The sequence below is a fragment of the Euphorbia lathyris genome, chromosome 4 (genome assembly GCF_963576675.1).
Source record: "Euphorbia lathyris chromosome 4, ddEupLath1.1, whole genome shotgun sequence".
Lineage (NCBI taxonomy): Eukaryota > Viridiplantae > Streptophyta > Magnoliopsida > Malpighiales > Euphorbiaceae > Euphorbia > Euphorbia lathyris.
In genome coordinates, this window is record NC_088913.1 from 15700965 (window position 1) to 15721488 (window position 20524).

Below are 20524 nucleotides of genomic sequence, written 5' to 3' on the forward strand. Positions count from 1 at the left end.
TCAATTATATTACCTTGTAGAGAGAGGGGTGACGACAAGTCCGCCACATCTATGACCCTTAGTGTTTATTTGTTTCTATTTTTCAGAACTGTTTTTTTGCCTTTAAATACTAAACAGGAGATAGAAAGTATTCGGTAAAATTTCAAAACAGCTGTTGTTTGCACACACAAACAACTAATATCTACTGACTATCAACAATAGTAAACGGCTAACAGCAACAACAAACAGCAAACAATAACAGTTGAAACAAATATGATCTCACTATAGAAGGGGTAGTTTTAGGCGACTCTCCTTTTTAAAAGATAATTTGGAGGTGATGTGATTGCACCTCCAAACTCTCTTCCCTTGCTTTGCTTAGTAAGAGTTCACTGAAAAGAATATTTATCGTGGTTTATGGATACTAAATTGATATTTTTTTTAGTGTTTTTATATAAAAATAATAATTAAAACCCAGTTTACATAGATTTTTTTTTATAACGACCTGATCCGAAATGGGTGACATTGAGATAGAATGCCTGAGGAATGAGCGGCACTAAGGGATGTCGATGGGGGAGGAATGAATTGAATTCCACATCAAAAATGGAGAGAGAGTGAGACTTATTAGTAAAGTCAGAATCCAATATATGCACACGTGTTTTAAAGCCGTGAAACTCAAAGTGTCGGATTTGGGTCAAAGCGACAAATATCTACGTGGTATTATAGAGTAGGATGTTATATTTTTTTTTTACATTTTCAAGAAGTATATGTTTCATTGTTTTTTATGTTTTTTATACCTTTTATAGATTTTTCATGTTCTTTTGTAGTTATTTTTGTTTTTTTATGGATTTTGTAAGGTATTCCTTGCGGTTTTCTTATTATATTTGTACTTTTTTCATCTAATGAACGATTTTAAGAATTTGAATAAAAAATGTCTAAAAGAGATTAATAATTTGAGTCCATGCCCGATTTGGAAGGGTGGCGCTCGCGTGGTTTATTTTCTAATGCGGGATAACTTTAAAAACACTTCTTTTAGCAACAGAAAACTATTTTTAATATGTAAGTTTTTTTTTTTAATAATGTACTAATAAATAAAACATATTTTAAAATAAATAAAAATAAGGGATAAAGTGTAAAAATATCTTAATATTTATAGGTATGAGCAATTTTACTTTTAACGTCTGAAATTGTATAATTTTACCTCTAATATTGACAGAGCAATTTTACCTTTAACGTTTGTAAATTGGATCAATTTTAGACATTATTATAAAACACATATATTTTATTCCTTATTCTGCATAAGTTACACATAAATTGATTCTAAAAAACGATTTCATTTTTGTTATGATTTAATAATATAATTGAAGATTAATATTTTTTAAATTCAGCAAAATATTTGAATTTTTTTATCCAACTCATACAAAATACAGTGTATATTTTTATTTTTTTTAACAAATTCATGTTTAATTATATGTTTATGATCTGTTACTAATGAACGATAAAATGACACACATGTGAAATGTAGATGACAAGATTCATGATTAAAAAAACAATTTGATGAATAATTTCTCCAATTAATCTAACTTGTTAACGTTAGGGGTAAAATTGCTTTTGACTGCAAATATTAAGAATAAAATTGTACCATTTTAGACGTTAGGATAAAATTGCTCCAAAATGTACTGAGTATTTTTACTTTTGTATCCATAATTAGTGAAAAGTTAAATGTGACAAATTAAAGAATTATGAACTCAAATTATGTGCTTTAAAGATTCTATTTTTGTAGCAATAATTCAAGAAAGAATGAGTATCGTTTGAAAAAGCGGCTTCGGGTTTTAACTTGCTCCGTACGCCCGTATGTCAGGCAGATGGGCTTTCCATACACGTTGATGTTGATGTTGGAACCTTATGCTTTTGTACCCTTTTTTCTCCTTCATTTTCTCGTAAAAAAGCTGACCCATTAATTTTTATTCAACTTCCTCAATTATTAAATTATATTCTATACAACTTTTGCCCTTTTATATCACATTATATCTTTACATTATAAGGGTTCTAGTAGTAACAAGTTTTGTTTTTTTTTTTTGTTCTAGGACCAATAACAAAGTAAAAAAAGATTAATTAACAAGATTGGACTAAAAAAGTAATTTTACAGACTGGAAAACAATTAGTTCGTATGCTTTATGAGGCGGTAAATACACATGATAAAGCACATTTGGCGTCGTCCGTGCGCCTCAACTCCCTATATGCGACTGTTTTTTATATTCGAGTACTAGAGATAAAGTTTGTTACCAATATTAGTAGCAAACCAAAAAAAAGTAACAGACTCTCTACGATTGGTTACTGCAAAACAGTAGAAAGTCATAGACGAAACGAGCATTGTAAGATGCACTTGGAAAATATGCAGTTAAGAACATGTTCGAATGAAGAGTGTACAAGTCTAACAAGTCCATGTTTGAAGTTAGATGAGCATGATGAGACATGTAAATGGCATGCTAGAGGTATTTTGATATCCAATTTCGATATGTTTAGGCTCCGAAGAATGGATGAAATGGAGAAACACACATGTGCCAGAGATCAAATGTTACCACATCAAAGGCAAGCGGGGAAACGAGTTACCGGCATACTACTTGTAGATAAGTTTGATCTCGAAGATAAAGTTTATAGACCAAAAGACATTGTCAAAGATTTTGAGAAAGTGTGTAAAACCAACATGTCTTATATGCAAGTTTGGAGAGCAAGATGTTGGACGTTAGAAGATGCGATAAGTTCACCGGAAGAATCATTTATGTTGTTACCAATCTACTGCAAGGTCCTAAAAAAATGCAATCCAGGTACGGTGACACATGACCGAAGATAATGATAACTTCAAGTACTTCTTTCTGGCAGTTGGTCCTTCACTTAGAGCGTTTAAAGAACACATTCGCCCTATTCTTTGTGTTGATTGAGCATTCTTAAAAGGTAAATTCTCCGAGCAATTGTACATTGTAATTGGTAAAAATGGTAATAACCAGATTTATCCTATTACTTTTGGGGTTGGAACAAACGAGAGCAATGAGGCATGGACTTGGTTTATGACCAAACTTAAAGAATGTATTAGAGATGTAGAGAATTTTGCCATAATCTTGGATAGACACAAGGAAATTGATTTTGCTTGTATGTCCACCTTAACCTCTTCATTCATCTTAGTCCTATTTTCCTTGTTATTCTTCTTTTCCTCGTCCTCTTCCTCATTCTCCCACTTCTCATTCTCCACATCATTTCCCTCTACATTATGGCCTACGACATCCTCCTCCTTATCTCCCCTTCCTCCTCTTCCTACATCATGCTCCTCTTCCTCCACCAGCCCAAACTCTTTATACGGTTCGAATAGCTCATCGAGGTCTACGACTTTCCCTTCTAAATAATCTTTGAGTGGCGCATACCATCTGTACTTTGCTTCAACATCCTCAACCACAAGTTCAAATATTGGCACGTCGGATGACTGAAAAGCACAAAATCAAACCACAATCCATAAGCACATATTACTTAAATCCAAAACACATATTACTTATGTACACAAAACATATATACTTACATTAAAAATGTCCGCTACTTCTTTAAAAGTTATATTTTTTGAACTTATCCACCTAGTTAAACGAGGGAGCACACTCTTCTCTTTCCTCAGATATAATTTACGTGGCGCACTCCATATCTCAAGTATCCAAACCTATAAAGTATTCAATTCCATTCAATCCAGTTGAAATCTAACATCAAGTAAATCAAATAAATATATGAAACATACTTGAAAAGCTTGTGCTATTCCAACTAGCTGATATGGAACAACCTTATTCTCGTACTTTCCCTTATGGAACTTCTCAAATTTCTCCTTCCTAGATAGTGCAGATACGACCCATCCTATAGTTTTATACGTCTCATCCCAAGCATACACACCGCATGGAAATGAGTAAAACAGCTTGGGAAAATCAGCGAGGTTGATGATATTATCATCAACCTTGTGAGCTAGACCGGTGGTGAATAGAAGCCTATGCATAATGTACACCATAACCATGAAGACCGCATCATCATTTTCCACCTTATCCCAATTTCTGGCTTCGAAGGTCTCATATATTTGTTTGTGAGTTAAGCTTAGACTACCTCCGAGGTACAAATTCCTCAATCTGTTTGCCTTCGTGTAACGACTCATCCTCTTTAAAATTGGTGCGGGATCACCAAATCTCAACCCGATGATGAGTCTGAATTCACGATCACCGAATTTCAGTTCAACCCTATTAACGTTGAACCACATCTCTTTATGTTTTGGATTTTCAGGAGCAATCTCGCTCGTAAGGACCCCATGGCATAGAGGAGTGGACAACATACACATATCCATGTCCAACAAATGCCCAAAGCATGTTTTCTTCAATAATTTTGATTGCTGTGTTGATAATCTACACTTCACTTTAGTCATCACCTCAGCATTAGCCCTCACTGTAATTGATGCTTTTATATTCAAGCAATATGGGTACTTGAAAGTGATGCCTTTGCTGCCTTAGTACTATTCTCACTTGATGTCCTCTTCCTCTTCTTGGAATCAGCCTTAGAATGATCAACCTTCAACAAAAAGTAGTTCAAATTAGTCAAATATTGAATAAAATACTATTTCATGGATGGCATGTTTACTTTGTAGATTCTCCTAACCTCGAAGCAAATCTAGATTATTTGACTTCGCAGATTCTCAAACTGCGAAAGCAGAAATGAATCTGCGAAATCGCAAATTACTTGTAACTTTGCAGTTTTTAGAATCTGCGAAACAATATACTACTTCACAAATAAGATTTTGCTTTGCAGTTTGCGAAATCTGCGAAGCAAAATCATATATGTGAAGTAGTTCTCCTTGCAAAATGAAGTCTCACACCCATTTTCAACTATTTCTAAGTTTCATTTCGCAAAATGTAGCTATAAACTAACGAAAAAACAAAATCAAAATCCTAAATCCCAAACCAAACTCGTAGAAACAGAAAAAACGAGAAGAGAGAACCCTAAAACCAAATGGAAATCACATAAACAACACATACCTTGTTGTCGTCTTTTGTCATTGAAATCGATTCGAAACACTTGGAAGAAGAAATGCAGAGATTCAATAACGCTAGAAGTTCACAGAGATTGAAAATGAAAACCACTTCGAGTTCGCAGGTTAAGGATGAAGAAGAAGAAAGGGAAATTTGGCTAACTTGTTATATATATATATATATATATATATATATATATATATATATATATATGAAGGATATTATAGGCAATTCCTATTGAAATAGTCTAGATATGTAATGTGTTTTCAAATGGGTCTTAATATGTAAATGAGCCTCCAATTTGACCTAATTTTATAATTTTTTCTTAAAATTATTATCCATTTGTGACCACTAATACTACTTACCCTTACTAACAGTTCTTTCGCGGATAAAAAAACAATTATTTCACCATTCTGCTCTACATTAGTCCAAAACAATTCATGTAATTTTGACGGAATATATATAGCATAATCAGTATGAAATTATCAGTGAGATATTAGTTAAAATCTGATAACATCTAGATTCACGAATGATGTCATCAACTGGCAAATACACATAAAGACATGAACTTGAAGAGTCCATAATAAAGCAAACGAATCTGCATAAGACAAAATTCGCCTTGAGGGTGTTATGACAAGAGATCCGTTTAGGGAACCTTGTTTCAAGAGAATCGTCAAAAGTCATGTCTGTCCAGATCCGCGTGAAAGACTGGCTAAGGGATTCACCAGATGATGATGGCAAGAAGGAACCGATGTACATTACCACGTCAGTGTACCCATTGTACGGTTAAGCAGAATCTAGAGAAAACCGTTATTCCTTATAGAATGAGGAGTAATGACAATTAATAGGAGTAACAACAACACCCCAATTAAAGCAAACATGTTACAAAAGAGATGATATATACAGTCAAACCTTCATAAATTAATACTCGATAAATTAATAACATCTTTAAAATAATAATTTCTTCTGGTCCCGACTTGAGCCACATCACTAATTTTATAATCTATAAATTAATAAAATTTCATGGTTCCGACATTATTAATTTATAGAGGTTTTACTGTATTTCTCCGTCACAAAATCTTTAGAGGTAAATTAACAACACACTTCTAAATATTTTTCAATACCTATTAATCCCAGATTCAATTACTGATTATGACCGAATCCAACGACGTCTCACTAACGATGGGCGAAGGAAGTGTTGTTATCAATCGCGAAGGAAATGTTGTTATCAATGGTGCTTTCTATGCTTATTTTGTTTTTGACAAAGTAAGCTTTACTTTGTTTTTTCTACCATTGGATGAGCTTACTTTGTCAAAGTTCATCACCATGTAATGGTGGTAAAAAAACAAAGTAAGCTTAGCCTAACTTTATTATCAATATCTAAATTTGATGATTAAAAGTTTATGTTATCAATATCTAAATTTGAAGATTAAAAGTTTAATGTGATAAATTAAATAACAAACAACTTTATGCATAAAACAATAAAATTTAGTAGGTTTTTTTTATGAAAATAAAATTTAGCATAGTCACATATCTATAAATCTAACAGTGAATAATTAATAAATACTACTGCAATTCAACAATTAAGTTTAATAATAATATTAAAGGTGTTTTATACGGTTACTTTGATTTGATTTGGCCATTTCTACTTTGTATAAATTGTTAATACAGTCAAAATTCATAAGATTAAAATTGTAACCCCTTGCTTAATTTTTTTTTTTTTGTAAACCCCTAATCATATTATTTGACCAGTCAACATGATACAAAATTAGCTGTCTGCTGAGCTGTTTTTAATTAGGGTAAATTTCAAATAAAACCTATGTGGTTTCACTAATTTTTAGATAAAGGACCGTGGTTTACTTTTTGTCAAAACGAGGATTGAGGTTTTCAACTTTAACAAAATAAGGACTTTTTCAATTGATGCTATTAAAATCATCATTGATGACTTCAAAAATAACATATTTTAAGAACTACTAATATTCTAAACAACTTTAATTCTTCAACTTTTTTATTTTGAGATTATTTAGATGATGTTTGGTAAAGAGAGAGAAAGTTAATGTTTAGAGAGAGAAATTTCTAAAAAAGATGATTTTCGAAAATCGAAAATGTAGTTCCATAGAAAATATGACATTGGACAACTTTAATTCTTGAAAATTTTCATTTTCAGGTCGTTAAAGATGGTTTTAATAGCATTAATCCAAGTGCGAAACCTCAATCCTCGTTTTGACAAAAAGTAAACCACAGTCCTTTATCTGAAAATTAGTGAAACCACAGAGGTTTTATTTGAAATTTACCCTTTTAATTATAGATATCCAGTCTCGATCACATGCACCTTAATGAGCATGTAGAATTTGCTCATTCACCATTAGATCTAGGCTTATTAGAATCCTAAGGTGGAGATTTAAAGCATCATGAGGCTTAGATTTAATAAACCTATATCTAACGGTGAATGAGCAAATTCACTTGCTCATTAAAGTGCATGTGAAAATTCCTGATAGACACTTGATTAAAAAGAATACTGTAGTTTCATTAAAATAAATACTATTTTTGTTATAAATAATGTAATGGATGACCATTATACCCCTGTTATATCTATATATATGTTACACCCATAAGTAATGAGATACACACATTTACAACACGTTATCAGCACGAAACCCTAGCCGTCTGAGCACGCCTCCCATCAATCGTAGACGATCCTAGCCACTATCGTTTTTATTCAATTTGTTGCACTATCGGTTCAGGTACGCTTCTGATTTTTATCTCAATGAATTAACATGAGAATTGTTTATGATTATTTTGCGACAATATTTGATTTGATTGTATTTGATATATTCTTGATTTTGTTGTATGGGATTCTGGATTTCGCCATTGTTCGTCCTATTTTTTTTTTTTGTGATTTCCGATTTCTCATCCATGCTTCAATTTCAACCATATTGTTTTACCCTGTCTGCGTACTCGACAACGACTATCAGCAATGATATCATTATTCATGGTGATATTTGATAATTTTTTAGGTTCCATAGTTGTTGAAACTTTAATGCGATCTCGATCCAAAACAACTTTTAAATTTTCCACATTCATAATATTCCCTGAAATCAGACGCAAGTAGGGAATGGAAACACCCATACCCTGTCCGTGCTAATGTGAAAACCAATTCCCTGCACCACCTTACACTTCTTCGTCTGATCCCAACTTCTTTAAATCTGTTTGAACTCACGAAATTCTCGAGGATCTTTCAAGGTGCTCATTCACCCACTTGATCTATTGGTTCAATTAATTATGCCTCATTATGTATTGTTTGGATAGTATTTAGTTGATTGAATGTTCAATTCTGTTTCAATCGGTATTTGATTGATTGTTTTGTTGAATCAGATCTTGTTCCGCGCGGTTTGAAATTTGGGCGCTGTTTAGTTGATTTATTTTGCAAATTGATTGTCACCTAGGATCTTATAAAATTGATTTGTTTATGGGTTCAATGCAACAATCCTTAATTTTGAGTTTTGACTGTAGTTACTTGTGGAAAAGGCTTAAGGCATGGAGGCTAAATAAATTTTCAATTAATTATTTGCTTTTGTTGAATTTGGCACTGCAGATTGAGATCTCTTCTATGTTTTATTTGAGTGAAAATTTTCTAAGATGTTCTCGTTCAGCTCACTCTTCAAGCATTAGACTCCACTAGATTAGTAAAACTGAAATTATCTTTCAGAGAGATGATAATAAAGGACTTTGTTTGTTATTTTTTTTTTATGTTTGATTTCTATTTGTGGGATAGTCTGGCAGAAAGGAAGGGCACACATAGCAATGGTGATATCAGTAATTTGTTTACTTTGTCCTACCACCTTAAAGTCATGAGAGTTACAGGTTTTGTGAGGGGATTATATGGGTTGTATAGAAAATTTAGAACTCATGCTGATTTTTTTCCGCATGTGACTTGTGTTATCATCGCGGGACTATTTCTGCTCCTACATGAGACATGCCTATACTATTCTTGATAACCACTGACGTTACTTTGAAAAAAAAAAATTGTTTGCTTCTACATTGATTTCCTTGGTATTTCTGAGTTTGTAACCTTAGTTCTAACAATCAGGATTCTTGAATATTGGCCAAGAAGATGAAAATAAATTTTTCATGTTCTTTTGGGAACTTATGTTAGTTGCTGTTCATTTCTTGACTAGGGGATAAAGAGAATTAAATTATTAAAGTTTAAGGTTCAAAATAAAGAGTCCAAGCCAAGAGTATATGTTTCTAGTTATATTCTTAGAATTTTGATGTTGAGAAATCTGCAACTTCTTGATCTTATCTTCTTGCTGCCTTTGAATGCTGATTTGCTTTCTTCACTTAATGCTATGAAGTAATTCTGAATCTGGCTGATACATTTATGTGTTCATATAACCTTAGGATATCTCGGTTGATATGTGATTAGTATATCCTAATTGATAATTTGTTTTTTTCTTATATATATATATATATATATATATATATATATATATATATATATATAGTGAACTATGTCGAACCTTACGAAACTTGAATTTGATGCCCTTGATATTACTGGAGACAACTATTTATCTTGGGTGTTAGATGCTGAAATTCACCTAGATGTAAAAGAACTTGGTGATACAATCAAAGCAGGAAATGAAGCAACCAGTCAAAACAAGGCAAAAGCTATGATATTTCTTCGTCATCACCTCCATGCAGATCTTAAAATTGAGTACCTGACTGTGAAAGATCCACAAGTCCTTTGGAATAATCTAAAGGATAGGTATGACCACCAGAAAAATGTGATATTACCTAAAGCTCGTCATGAATGGTCTAATTTAAGACTACAAGATTTTAAGTCAGTAAGTGAATATAACTCAGCCATATTCAGAATTACTTCACAATTGCTATTATGTGGAGACAAAATCACTGATGCAGAAATGTTAGAGAGAACATACTCTACTTTTCATGCAAATAATGTTGTCCTGCAGACACAATATCGTGAAAAGGGGTTTAAGAAATATTCTGAGCTTATATCTTGTCTCCTTGTGGCTGAGCAAAATAATGAATTATTGATGAAAAATCATGCGTTGCGTCCAACTGGTTCTGCTCCATTCCCTGAAGCGAATGTGACATCATATAATATGAAAGAAAATGATCATAATAGTAGTGGTTGAGGACGTGGCCGTGGACGTGGTCACGGATATAGACGTGGACATGGATATGGTCGAGGTCGAGGTGGTTATTTTAAGAACTCACAATCCCACCAGAAGTGGGACAATAAAGATGGTCACAGACACGGAAAAGATAACAATGCAGGAGTGACCAATACATGTTACCGCTGTGGAGGAAAAGGCCATTGGTCTCGCACATGTCGTACACCAAAGCGTTTTGTTGATCTTTATCAACAATCGTTGAAGCAAAACAACAAGAAAGAAACAAATCTTGTGTATGAAGATGGCGCAAATGACTTTGATTGTAGAAATACAACCCTGAAGGTTGATGATTTCATTCCTCCCTCTAACAATTATATAAATTAGACATAGAAATAGTAGACATTATTTTCATTATTTTTGGATGTTACTAGGATTTCTTTATTATTATGTTTTTATGGTTTTGTGTTAAACTATGAGTTTATGATTTTATGGATTTTATTTTGAATTTTATATGCATGAGATATTATTGAACTTGAGTTGTTAAAGTTATTTATGTGACTATTAATTTATTTATTTTGAAGAACATGGATAGTGAAGAATTATGTCTAGCAGACAGTGCAACTACTCATACCATACTGAGAAGTAGGAAATATTTCTCTCATTTGACAATGAAAGAAACTTGTGTTAATACTATATCGGGTAGTTCAAAGATTATTGAAGGCTCCGGAAGAGCAAATATATTATTATCTATGGGAACGAAATTTAACATTATGGATGCATTATACTCTCCCAAGTCTCAAAGAAATTTATTGAGTTTTAAAGATATCCATCAGAATGGATATCATATTGAGACAATAAGTGAAGGAAACGTAGAATACCTTCAAATCACGAGTATTACCCAAGGCACTAAACATGTTGTTGAGAAATTACCTGCATTCTCCACTGGATTGTACTACACTAATATTAGTACAATTGAATCATATGCTATAGTAAACCAGAAGTTTACTGATAATGTTACTGTTTGGCATGACCGATTAGGCCATCCGGGTTCAATAATGATGCGAAAAATAATAAAAAATTCATGTGGACATTCATTGAAGAACCAGCAGATTCTTCCTAATGATTTTACATGCGCTGCTTGCTCACAAGGAAAATTAATAATTAGGCCTTCACCAGCCAAAGTTATACATGAATCAATCAATTTTCTGGAACGCTTACAAGGAGATATTTGTGGGCCAATTCACCCACCGTGTGGATCATTTAGATATTTTATGGTTTTAATCGATTCCTCGACTAGATGGTCACACGTCTCCCTATTATCAACTCGCAACCTGGCGTTTGCGAGATTACTTGCTCAATTAATTAGATTAAGAGCACATTTTCCAGATTTTCCTTTGAAGGCAATTCGCCTCGATAATGCTGGTGAATTCACTTCACAAGCTTTTAATGATTATTGTATGTCCATTGGGATAAATGTTGAACATCCTGTAGCTCATGTTCATACACAAAATGGTCTAGCTGAATCGTTAATTAAACGTTTGCAGTTGATTGCTAGACCATTACTTATGAAGTCCAAACTTCCAATATCAGCTTGGGGACATGCTATATTACATGCAGCAGCATTAATTCGCATCAGGCCAATGAGTAATCAACAATTCTCCCCATCACAATTGGTTCTTGGTCAGGAACCAAATATTTCTCATTTGAAAGTTTTTGGATGTGCGGTATATGTTCCAATTGCTCCACCACAACGCACTAAGATGGGTCCTCAAAGGAGGATGGGAATATATGTTGGTTTTGAATCCCCATCAATCATTAAGTATCTAGAGCCAGCCACTGGAAATCTATTTAAGGCTTGATTTGCTGACTGTCATTTTAATGAGTCAGTTTTTCCAACATTAGGGGGAGAAAAGAAACAATTGGAAAAAGAAATCAGTTGGAATGAATTATCTCTGTCTCATTTTGATCCTCGTACTAAAAAATGTGAAATAGAAGTTCAAAAGATAATTCATTTACAAAACTTAGCGAATCAATTGCCAGATGCATTTTCTGACCCAAAGAGAGTGACCAAATCACATATTCCAGCTGTAAATGCTCCAAATATAATTGAAGTCCCTGAAGGACAACATCCAACTGCTAATGAGTCTCACACACGCATGAAGCGTGGTAGACCTATCGGTTCCAAAGATAAGAATCCTCGAAAAAGAAAAGGAGCAGAAATTGACAATGGCCTTTCCGAGGAACCAAAGAACAATGAAGGATCTCCTGAAGAGACTATAAACATGACAAAGAAAGAAATTCAGGTACCTGAGAATGAAGAGATCTCTATTAATTATGTCATGTCTGGAATAAAATGGAATCGAAATAAAATCGACGTCAATGAAATTTTTGCATGCAATGTAGCAGTTGATGTTATGGATAAAAATGAGGATCATGAACCAAAATCCATTGAGGAGTGTACACAAAGTAATGATTGGCCAAAATGGAAAGAAGCAACTGAGATAGAATTGAAATCTCTTGCAAAGAGAGAAGTATTTGGACCTGTAGTCCGTACACCTAAAGGTGTAAAACCAGTGGGACATAAATGGGTCTTTGTGAGAAAAAGGAATGAAAATGGTGAAATTGTGAGATATAAAGCACGCTTGGTTGCACAAGGATTCTCACAAAGACCTGGAATTGATTATGAAGAAACATATTCTCCTGTGGTGGATGCAACTACTTTTAGGTTTCTCATAAGTCTGGCAATGAGAGAAGGACTTGATTTACGTTTAATGGACGTAGTCACAGCCTACTTATATGGTCCACTGGATAATGAAATTTATATGAAAGTCCCGGAAGGATTTAAACTGCCAGAAGCAGCAAGATCTAGTTCTTGAGAACATTACTGCATAAAGTTAAATAGATATCTTTATGGATTGAAACAATCAGGGCGTATGTGGTATAATCGCCTTAGTGAATATTTGATAAGAGAAGACTATAAGAATGACCCTATCAGCCCGTGCATTTTTATTAAGAGATTTGGGTCTGGATTTGTCATAATTGTAGTGTATGTTGATGATTTAAATATCATCGGAACTCCTGAAGAGATTTCACATACAGTGGAATATTTGAAAAAAGAATTTGAGATGAAAGATCTTGGAAAGACGAAATTTTGCTTGGGATTGCAAATTGAACATCTGGAAGATGGAATACTTCTGCATCAAACAACATACACAGAAAAGGTGCTTAAGAGATTCTATTTTGATCAAGCACACCCGTTGAGTAGCCCAATGGTTGTAAGATCACTTGATGTGGATAAGGACCCATTCCGTCCTCGGGAAAGCAATGAAGAAGTTCTTGGTCCAGAAGTACCATACTTAAGTGCAATTGGGGCATTGATGTACCTTGCTAGTCATACAAGACCCGACATATCATTTTCTGTGAATTTGTTAGCAAGGTTTAGCTCATGTCCAACCCGAAGGCACTGGAATGGGATTAAACATGGATTCTGTTACCTTCAAGGTACGAAAGATATGGGCTTATTCTTTTCTAACCAGTCCAAAGAGGACTTGATTGGTTTTGCTGATGCAGGATATTTGTCTGATCCTCATACTGCTCGATCACAAACGGGATATGTGTTTACATGTGGTGATACTGCAATTTCTTGGCGTTCTATGAAGCAAACCATAGCAGCTACTTCTTCTAATCATTCAGAAATTTTAGCTATTCATGAAGCTAGTCGTGAATGTGTATGGTTACGGTCTGTAACTCAACATATTCGAGAAGATTGTGGTCTATCTACCGGAAAAGAAGCTCCAACAGTTTTGTATGAAGATAATGTTGCATGTATTGCACAACTGAAGGAAGGATACATTAAAGGAGATAGAACGAAGCATATCTTACCAAAATTCTTCTTCACCCATGATCTACAAAAGAATGGTAATGTGAAAGTTCAACAGATTCGTTCAAGTGACAATTTGGCGGATTTATTCACCAAGGCGCTTCCAACTGCTACTTTCAAGAAGTTAGTTTATCGCATTGGATTGCGTCGTTGTAAAGATTTTTAACTATGTATTATTCATGAGGGGGAGTAAATGCGTGCTGCACTCTTTTCCTTGACCATGGTTTTTCCCACTGGGTTTTCCTGGTAAGGTTTTTAATGAGGCAGCATCCCCAAGCGCATTTACTTATTTTTGTATAATGGACATCCAAAGGGGAGTGTTATAAATAATGTAATGGATGACCATTATACCCCTGTTATATCTATACATATGTTACACCCATAAGTAATGAGATACACACATTTACAACAATTTTAAATTTATTTTTAGTTGCTTTCCATTTCTCAAAAATCTTAATAATGTAGTAATGCATTTTTTTTATAATGAAAAAATATGGCAAAAAAGAACTGTGAGTTTCACTGCCAAATTTTGGTTTATTCTTAAATTCATTATAAAACTTAATTGATAGAGTGCTGTTTAGTTCGTTTTTGTCTAAAATTATATACAGTTCAAAATAAAAATGTGACAGTTTTTCTACAACTATATGACACGTAAAATTACTTTCATACTACTAAAAATATAAATTTTAACTACGAGTGAAATAAATAATGCCATATTAATAGAGTTTTATGTAAAAACCTGAATTTTCTAGTAATTTGAGACTTAATATAATAAAATCAAAAATCAAAAATCAAAATGTGTTAAAATGAAATATCAAAGACTCAATGTACCTTAGAAGACTCAATATTCTTTCTGATGAAATATTTTAATGCAATTCATATTCATATGAACACAAAGTAAACTATAGGCTCTATTTGGGAATTAGCTATTAGCTGTTAACTGTTAGCTGATTACATTAGCTGTTAGCTGTTAGCTGATTTGACTAGCTGTTTTTGTAGACATGTTTGGTAAAAATTAGCTGATTGATAATAGCGGTTTGTGCAAAAAGACGAATAAGGACATTAATTTTGGCGTAGGAGAAGAGGGAGTCTATCTATTAGGGTTAAAGAAATCCATTAATTTTAATATTCCAAAACGCTAATTGAAAAAGCTCCTTTTAAGAGCTTTTTCTAAATTAGCGTTTTCATCCCAAAACTCTCTCCCAAACCTCTCTCCACCAAACACTCCAATCAGCGGTTTCAGTGGTCGAACCTCTGAAATTGGTCAAAACCGCTCTTTTTATCTCAAAACGCTCTTTACCAAACAGGACCATAATCACTAAATTTAATATACACACCTCATTTCATTTTTTTTAATATAGACACCTTTTTTTTTTAAACAAAAAGTTACTCATATAATTAATAAAAAGGTTAATATATAAAACTCATAAATATCATTAATTAATATTGATTTGAGTGGTTAAGTGTCTTCAATTGTTTAAATTAGGAGTAAATTACATCCATGACCACTGAACTTCAATTCTTAACAATATGACCATTGAACATTACACTTTTTAATATCGGTGGCCACTCAACGTCTCAAAACGACTGTTGACGGTCTCAAAATAAAAATTCGAAGAGTTAATGATATTCTAAGAAACTTTAATTCTTGAAAATTTTCGTTTTGAGGTCATTTATGTGTTTTTTGGTCAGGAGAGAGAGCGAATTTGTAGAGAGAGAAAACTCCAAAAAATGTGATTTTGGAAAATAAAAAACATGGTTTCATGGTAAATGTCGTTTTAAACAACTTTAATTCTTGAATATTTTCATTTTGAGGTCGTTACCGGTCATTTTGAGGAATTAGTTAAAGTTCAATGACAATCGGTATTAAAAAGAATAAAGTTCAGTGACGGTACTATTAAGAATTGAAGTTCACACAATATTAAAATAAGTAAAGTTCAATGGCCATCGGTGTAATTTATCCCTTAAATTAGAGGTTTCGAAATCCAATTTCTACTAAATGCAAAAAAAAAAAAAATAAAATAATAATAATAATAAATTCTACATAAGTATCTGACAAGTAACCAAAAGATTTTTTTTTTTTTTTAAAACTCATAGATCTCAAGATGTTTTTTTTTAGTAATTTAAAAAAAAAATTCAGATGGTTATAATTAAAAAGTTGATTTTGCAAATAAATAAGAATAATAAAATAAAATCTTGATCGTGCAACGGCGTGTCGTTTAATGTGCAATTCAAAGCCAAAAAGTGCCATTATTCTCAGCTGGTGACGCAGACAGCAAAAACATGGCGACTTCAGGCAAGCCATTGTCATTGACTTGAAAGCAAAGAAAAAACAGCACGAGAATAGAAAAACCTCTCCCGCCATTAACGCGTTCTTCCATTTCCTCCACCACCTAACACTTTTCTTATCCCTCAACTCCGATTCCTGCTCTCAAACCTCTACTCCTTTTTTTCTTCTTCAAGATCCGCCATAGTTGAAGAACCGAACTCGCAATTAGTCACTATAGATGAAACCCAAGACGAAGCGGTCAAAGACAAACCTAGGGTTACCTGCTATTCTTCTTCTTTGCTCCGTTTTCTTCGTCGCCGGCTTCTATGCTTCCGCTTTTCTCTCTCGTGTACGCTTCTTATCTGTTTCTGCTGATACTTCCTTTGTATTTGCTTTGGTTGAAAATTTGAAATGCGATTCGGTTTGGTTTTGTTTTGTTTTGCTATGTGCAGGATGTGCCTGTTATTAGACCTCGGTTGAGAATGCTTGAGATTATAGATGGAGAGCTTGAAGGGATGCCTCATGGTGTTACTGGAGAATCTTCCGTCGAATCCATTCCGTTTCAGGTGATTTCGAGCATTGGAACTTGCTTTGCTGTGAATGAATGTGGTTGTGTTGGATTAGTTAGATTTGAATTTTGAAGTTGAAAATGTTTTTTTAATTATTTTATTGAATTTGGCTATGGTTAGTTAGTGTTAACTTGGAGGGTTTATGTAATTATGTTTAGATCAATTGTTCAGTTGACTGAAGGATTCAGGTTATGCTTTGTGTGTGAGAGAGAGAGAGCAAGCAGAGTAAGAGAGAGCTTGTTCAGTTCAAGTGTTGTTGTTACTGTTTGCCATGTTATCCCATTTCAACGGGACAATGCCGGATGCACGATCTAGCCAGTTAAGACCAGGAGCTTATCACCAGCAAGTTCCTTGCTTTCGTTGATTAATGAAGATATTCTTGACGAATGCTTTCGCAGTTGGTTGTCTTTTATAAATCCAAGAATTTCACATCTGACTATGAAATATGAATGTCCCCGACTGTCCCTGTTAACTTGATGGCGATGCACTCCTAATCTTAACTGGCCGGGTCATGTTTGAAGAAATTAGAGTGCTCAAAGCAAGTCTATGCTCTGGATACATTAGCATCATCGAATTTCGGTGTTATTCTATTGTTGCCAGTAGCTGATAGATGTTAGGTGGTTTTCTTTCCAAAATAGCTATTACTAACTGTTTTTCAATCCTAACTAAACACTTTAGGAGTAAAACAAAAAAAAGGATAACCAAACTCGCACTAATTCGGAACAAAAGTTGAAAATATGCTTTTGGCTTCATTTGCTCTTTGGAAACATAATAACCAGTACTGAAAGTATTTTGTTGTAGCCATTCCTTTCCGTTGAAAATGAGAAAATTATATGGACTAGCTTGAAAAGGGAAGTTAAACTTTTTTTTTTATGCTTAATTCCAATTATTTAGTGTTTCATCTTCTGGTTGTGTGATCAGAAAATGGTAACAATGAAGATGTAATGAAAATAGTGGAAAAGCAATGCATAGTTGAAGTCGAAGCTATATTCTCATTAAGGAAATGTTTAAACTAGTCGATTTAGTTGTAATTAACTCATCAAAATGCTAATGGGAATCTCACTCGTGCACTAAAAATCAGTATCTACTGTCTACAGTTAAACAAAATGACTAAATGGTTCGCTTGAGATCATTTTCGGCTTGCAGAAGTTTTCTGTGTGTTTTATTACAATGGATTGAACTTCTTATTCTGGTTTGCAGGTTTTAAGCTGGAAACCTAGAGCTGTTTATTTTCCGAAATTTGCAACTCCAGAACAATGCACAAGGGTGATTGAAATGGCGAAATCTCGTCTTAAACCATCTAGCCTGGCTTTGCGAAAAGGGGAAACTGATGAGAGTACTAAGGGAACACGAACAAGGTATCTAAATTCATCGGCATTTCATAATTTTGTGCCAAGTCTTTGGACCTTGTAACTACTCACGTCCGAGGGTGTCTCATGTTCTTCTCTGTAACTCATGGCAACAGTTCAGGTACGTTTATTAGTGCATCAGAAGATGAAACAGGAGTCTTGGACTTTGTCGAGCAGAAAATTGCAAGAGCTACAATGATTCCAAGGGACCACGGGGAGGTACTTTATGCTATTATAGTTCCATTGCTATGTGTTATAGATTCATGTTTTAGTTTTCATGCCCTCGGAGGAAGGAGAACGAAATTTGAATGCATTTTGTAATGCTTGTGAATGCATGAATCTGTGCAATGTCAGTGTTTCTATCATATGGTTTCCATAACTTGTTTCGAAATCACAATTGTCAACAAGTATCATACATCCTCTGCAATTTAATATTACATTTTTAAAGTATATTATGTTCTCTTGGACTTAATTATCGAAATAACGCTATTGCAGGCGTTCAATGTATTACGCTATGAAATAGGTCAGAAATATGATTCACATTATGATGCATTCAACCCAGCAGAGTACGGTCCACAGACGAGTCAAAGGGTATGTGATTTAACCTGGTACCTTCTTTATCCTCTTATAAGTACACAGTGCTTTGGAGTATCGCCTTTTTAAACTGTCAGTAGTATCGGTTAGAAGAGTATAGCTGCAAAATTTGATGTGGGGTCTTATATATGGAGATGAACATGAACTCAATGCCATAGTCATGTTCCGGAGCAAATGATGTATTTTAGCTTGATTGAGTCGACGAAAATTATTTCGGAGCAAATGCAATGACATCTAGAATCTCGAATGTTGCTTTTCCATTCGTTTCGTTTTTGAAGAAAGAAGTCATCTCAATACGAAATCGCAGGTTGCTTCTTTCTTGTTGTATTTATCTGATGTAGAAGAAGGTGGAGAAACCATGTTCCCTTTTGAGGTATGCGAGGGCATTGTTCGTTTTCCTCGTTAGCGTTTTAGTCATTCGTTTTCGCTACTGATTACTTCCCTCCTTTAATTATAGAATGGTGCAGAAACAAGTTCAGGCTATGATTACAAAAAATGCATTGGTTTAAAAGTGAAACCTCGGCAAGGTGATGGGATTCTGTTTTACTCTCTGTTTCTGAACGGCACAATCGATCCTGTAAGTCTCTCTCTTCTTGTCCATTGATGGTTTCTACTCATATATATATCCCTTTTTTCTTGTCAAATGATTGCATTAAGCATAAGAGCGAAGAACTTCCAATCCGGTCATCACAATGGAACATTATCGAATGTGAATGATTGCATTAGCCATTAACCGCCGCGTCCGAGTTGTGAATGTTCTTATTGTTGTTCATAGACATAAATACATTGCTTTCTCATTCATTTGTGATTTTCTCGGGCAGATGTCTCTTCACGGAAGCTGTCCGGTGGCGGTAGGTCAGAAATGGGTAGCAACTAAGTGGATTAGAGATCAAGTTCAGACAGATTAAGCTTAGATGCTGTCCGGAAAACTGATTCAGTTCTAACATTTAAGTACAGGACTGCAAGAATTATGTGTATAGGTTAATACTTTTAAATAATTTTACCATTGAATTTTTGAAATAGTAGAAAAATGTCAATATAAAAAATTTTCTCAAGCAGGATATTGTTTTAATTGCCTAATTGTGATTTTTTTTTTTTTTTTTTTGCAATTTCAATACAAATAAACAAATTTATCATAAATAGGATTATATTTCATATTTGGTTTATTGAAAACATATGAGGAATATATATCGATTTGGCTATGAAGTGGGAGCACAGAATTAATTATGAAACGTATAAATTGATCTCAATGAAATAATATTTTTTTAAATAAATATATGTAGTAAATTTAGTTAAATATTAGATTGAACATTCCTGATAAATTGATACAGTAAACTTTTTTTTAATAAATATATATTCAACCTAAAACTTGATAGAATAAACTAGACAAGAAATAGTAAATAGTAGTCTTAATTAGACTTATCAACTTATAAAAAAAATCTCAAATTTTTTAAGTTGTTTAAAATAAAAGAGCATATTTCAAAAAAATAAAAATAAAAGAGAAAAGTCAAATTTATCCCTAAAATTATTTAAAAAATCAATTTTATTTTTATTGTATACTATCTCCGTTTCATATTATATGTCTTTCTAGAGATTCTTTTTTGTTTCATATTACATGTCATTTTATATGATCAGTACACATTAAGTCATCTTTTTTTTCTGTTATAAAACGCGGGTTTACGGAAATTAATTAGAAAAATGGAC

General features: G+C 33.4%; 1 protein-coding gene across 1 annotated transcript; it reads left to right on the forward strand.

Moving 5' to 3' along the window:
• The first annotated feature begins 16308 nt into the window (after positions 1 to 16308).
• LOC136228045 (probable prolyl 4-hydroxylase 9) lies at positions 16309 to 19875 on the forward strand. The gene is made up of 8 exons (XM_066016872.1): positions 16309 to 16657; positions 16761 to 16874; positions 18078 to 18235; positions 18343 to 18445; positions 18722 to 18817; positions 19128 to 19193; positions 19278 to 19397; positions 19642 to 19875. Exons 1-8 carry the CDS (start codon positions 16547 to 16549, stop codon positions 19726 to 19728), a joined length of 855 nt encoding a protein of 284 aa, XP_065872944.1. The 5' UTR covers positions 16309 to 16546; the 3' UTR covers positions 19729 to 19875.
• The last annotated feature ends 649 nt before the right edge of the window (positions 19876 to 20524 follow it).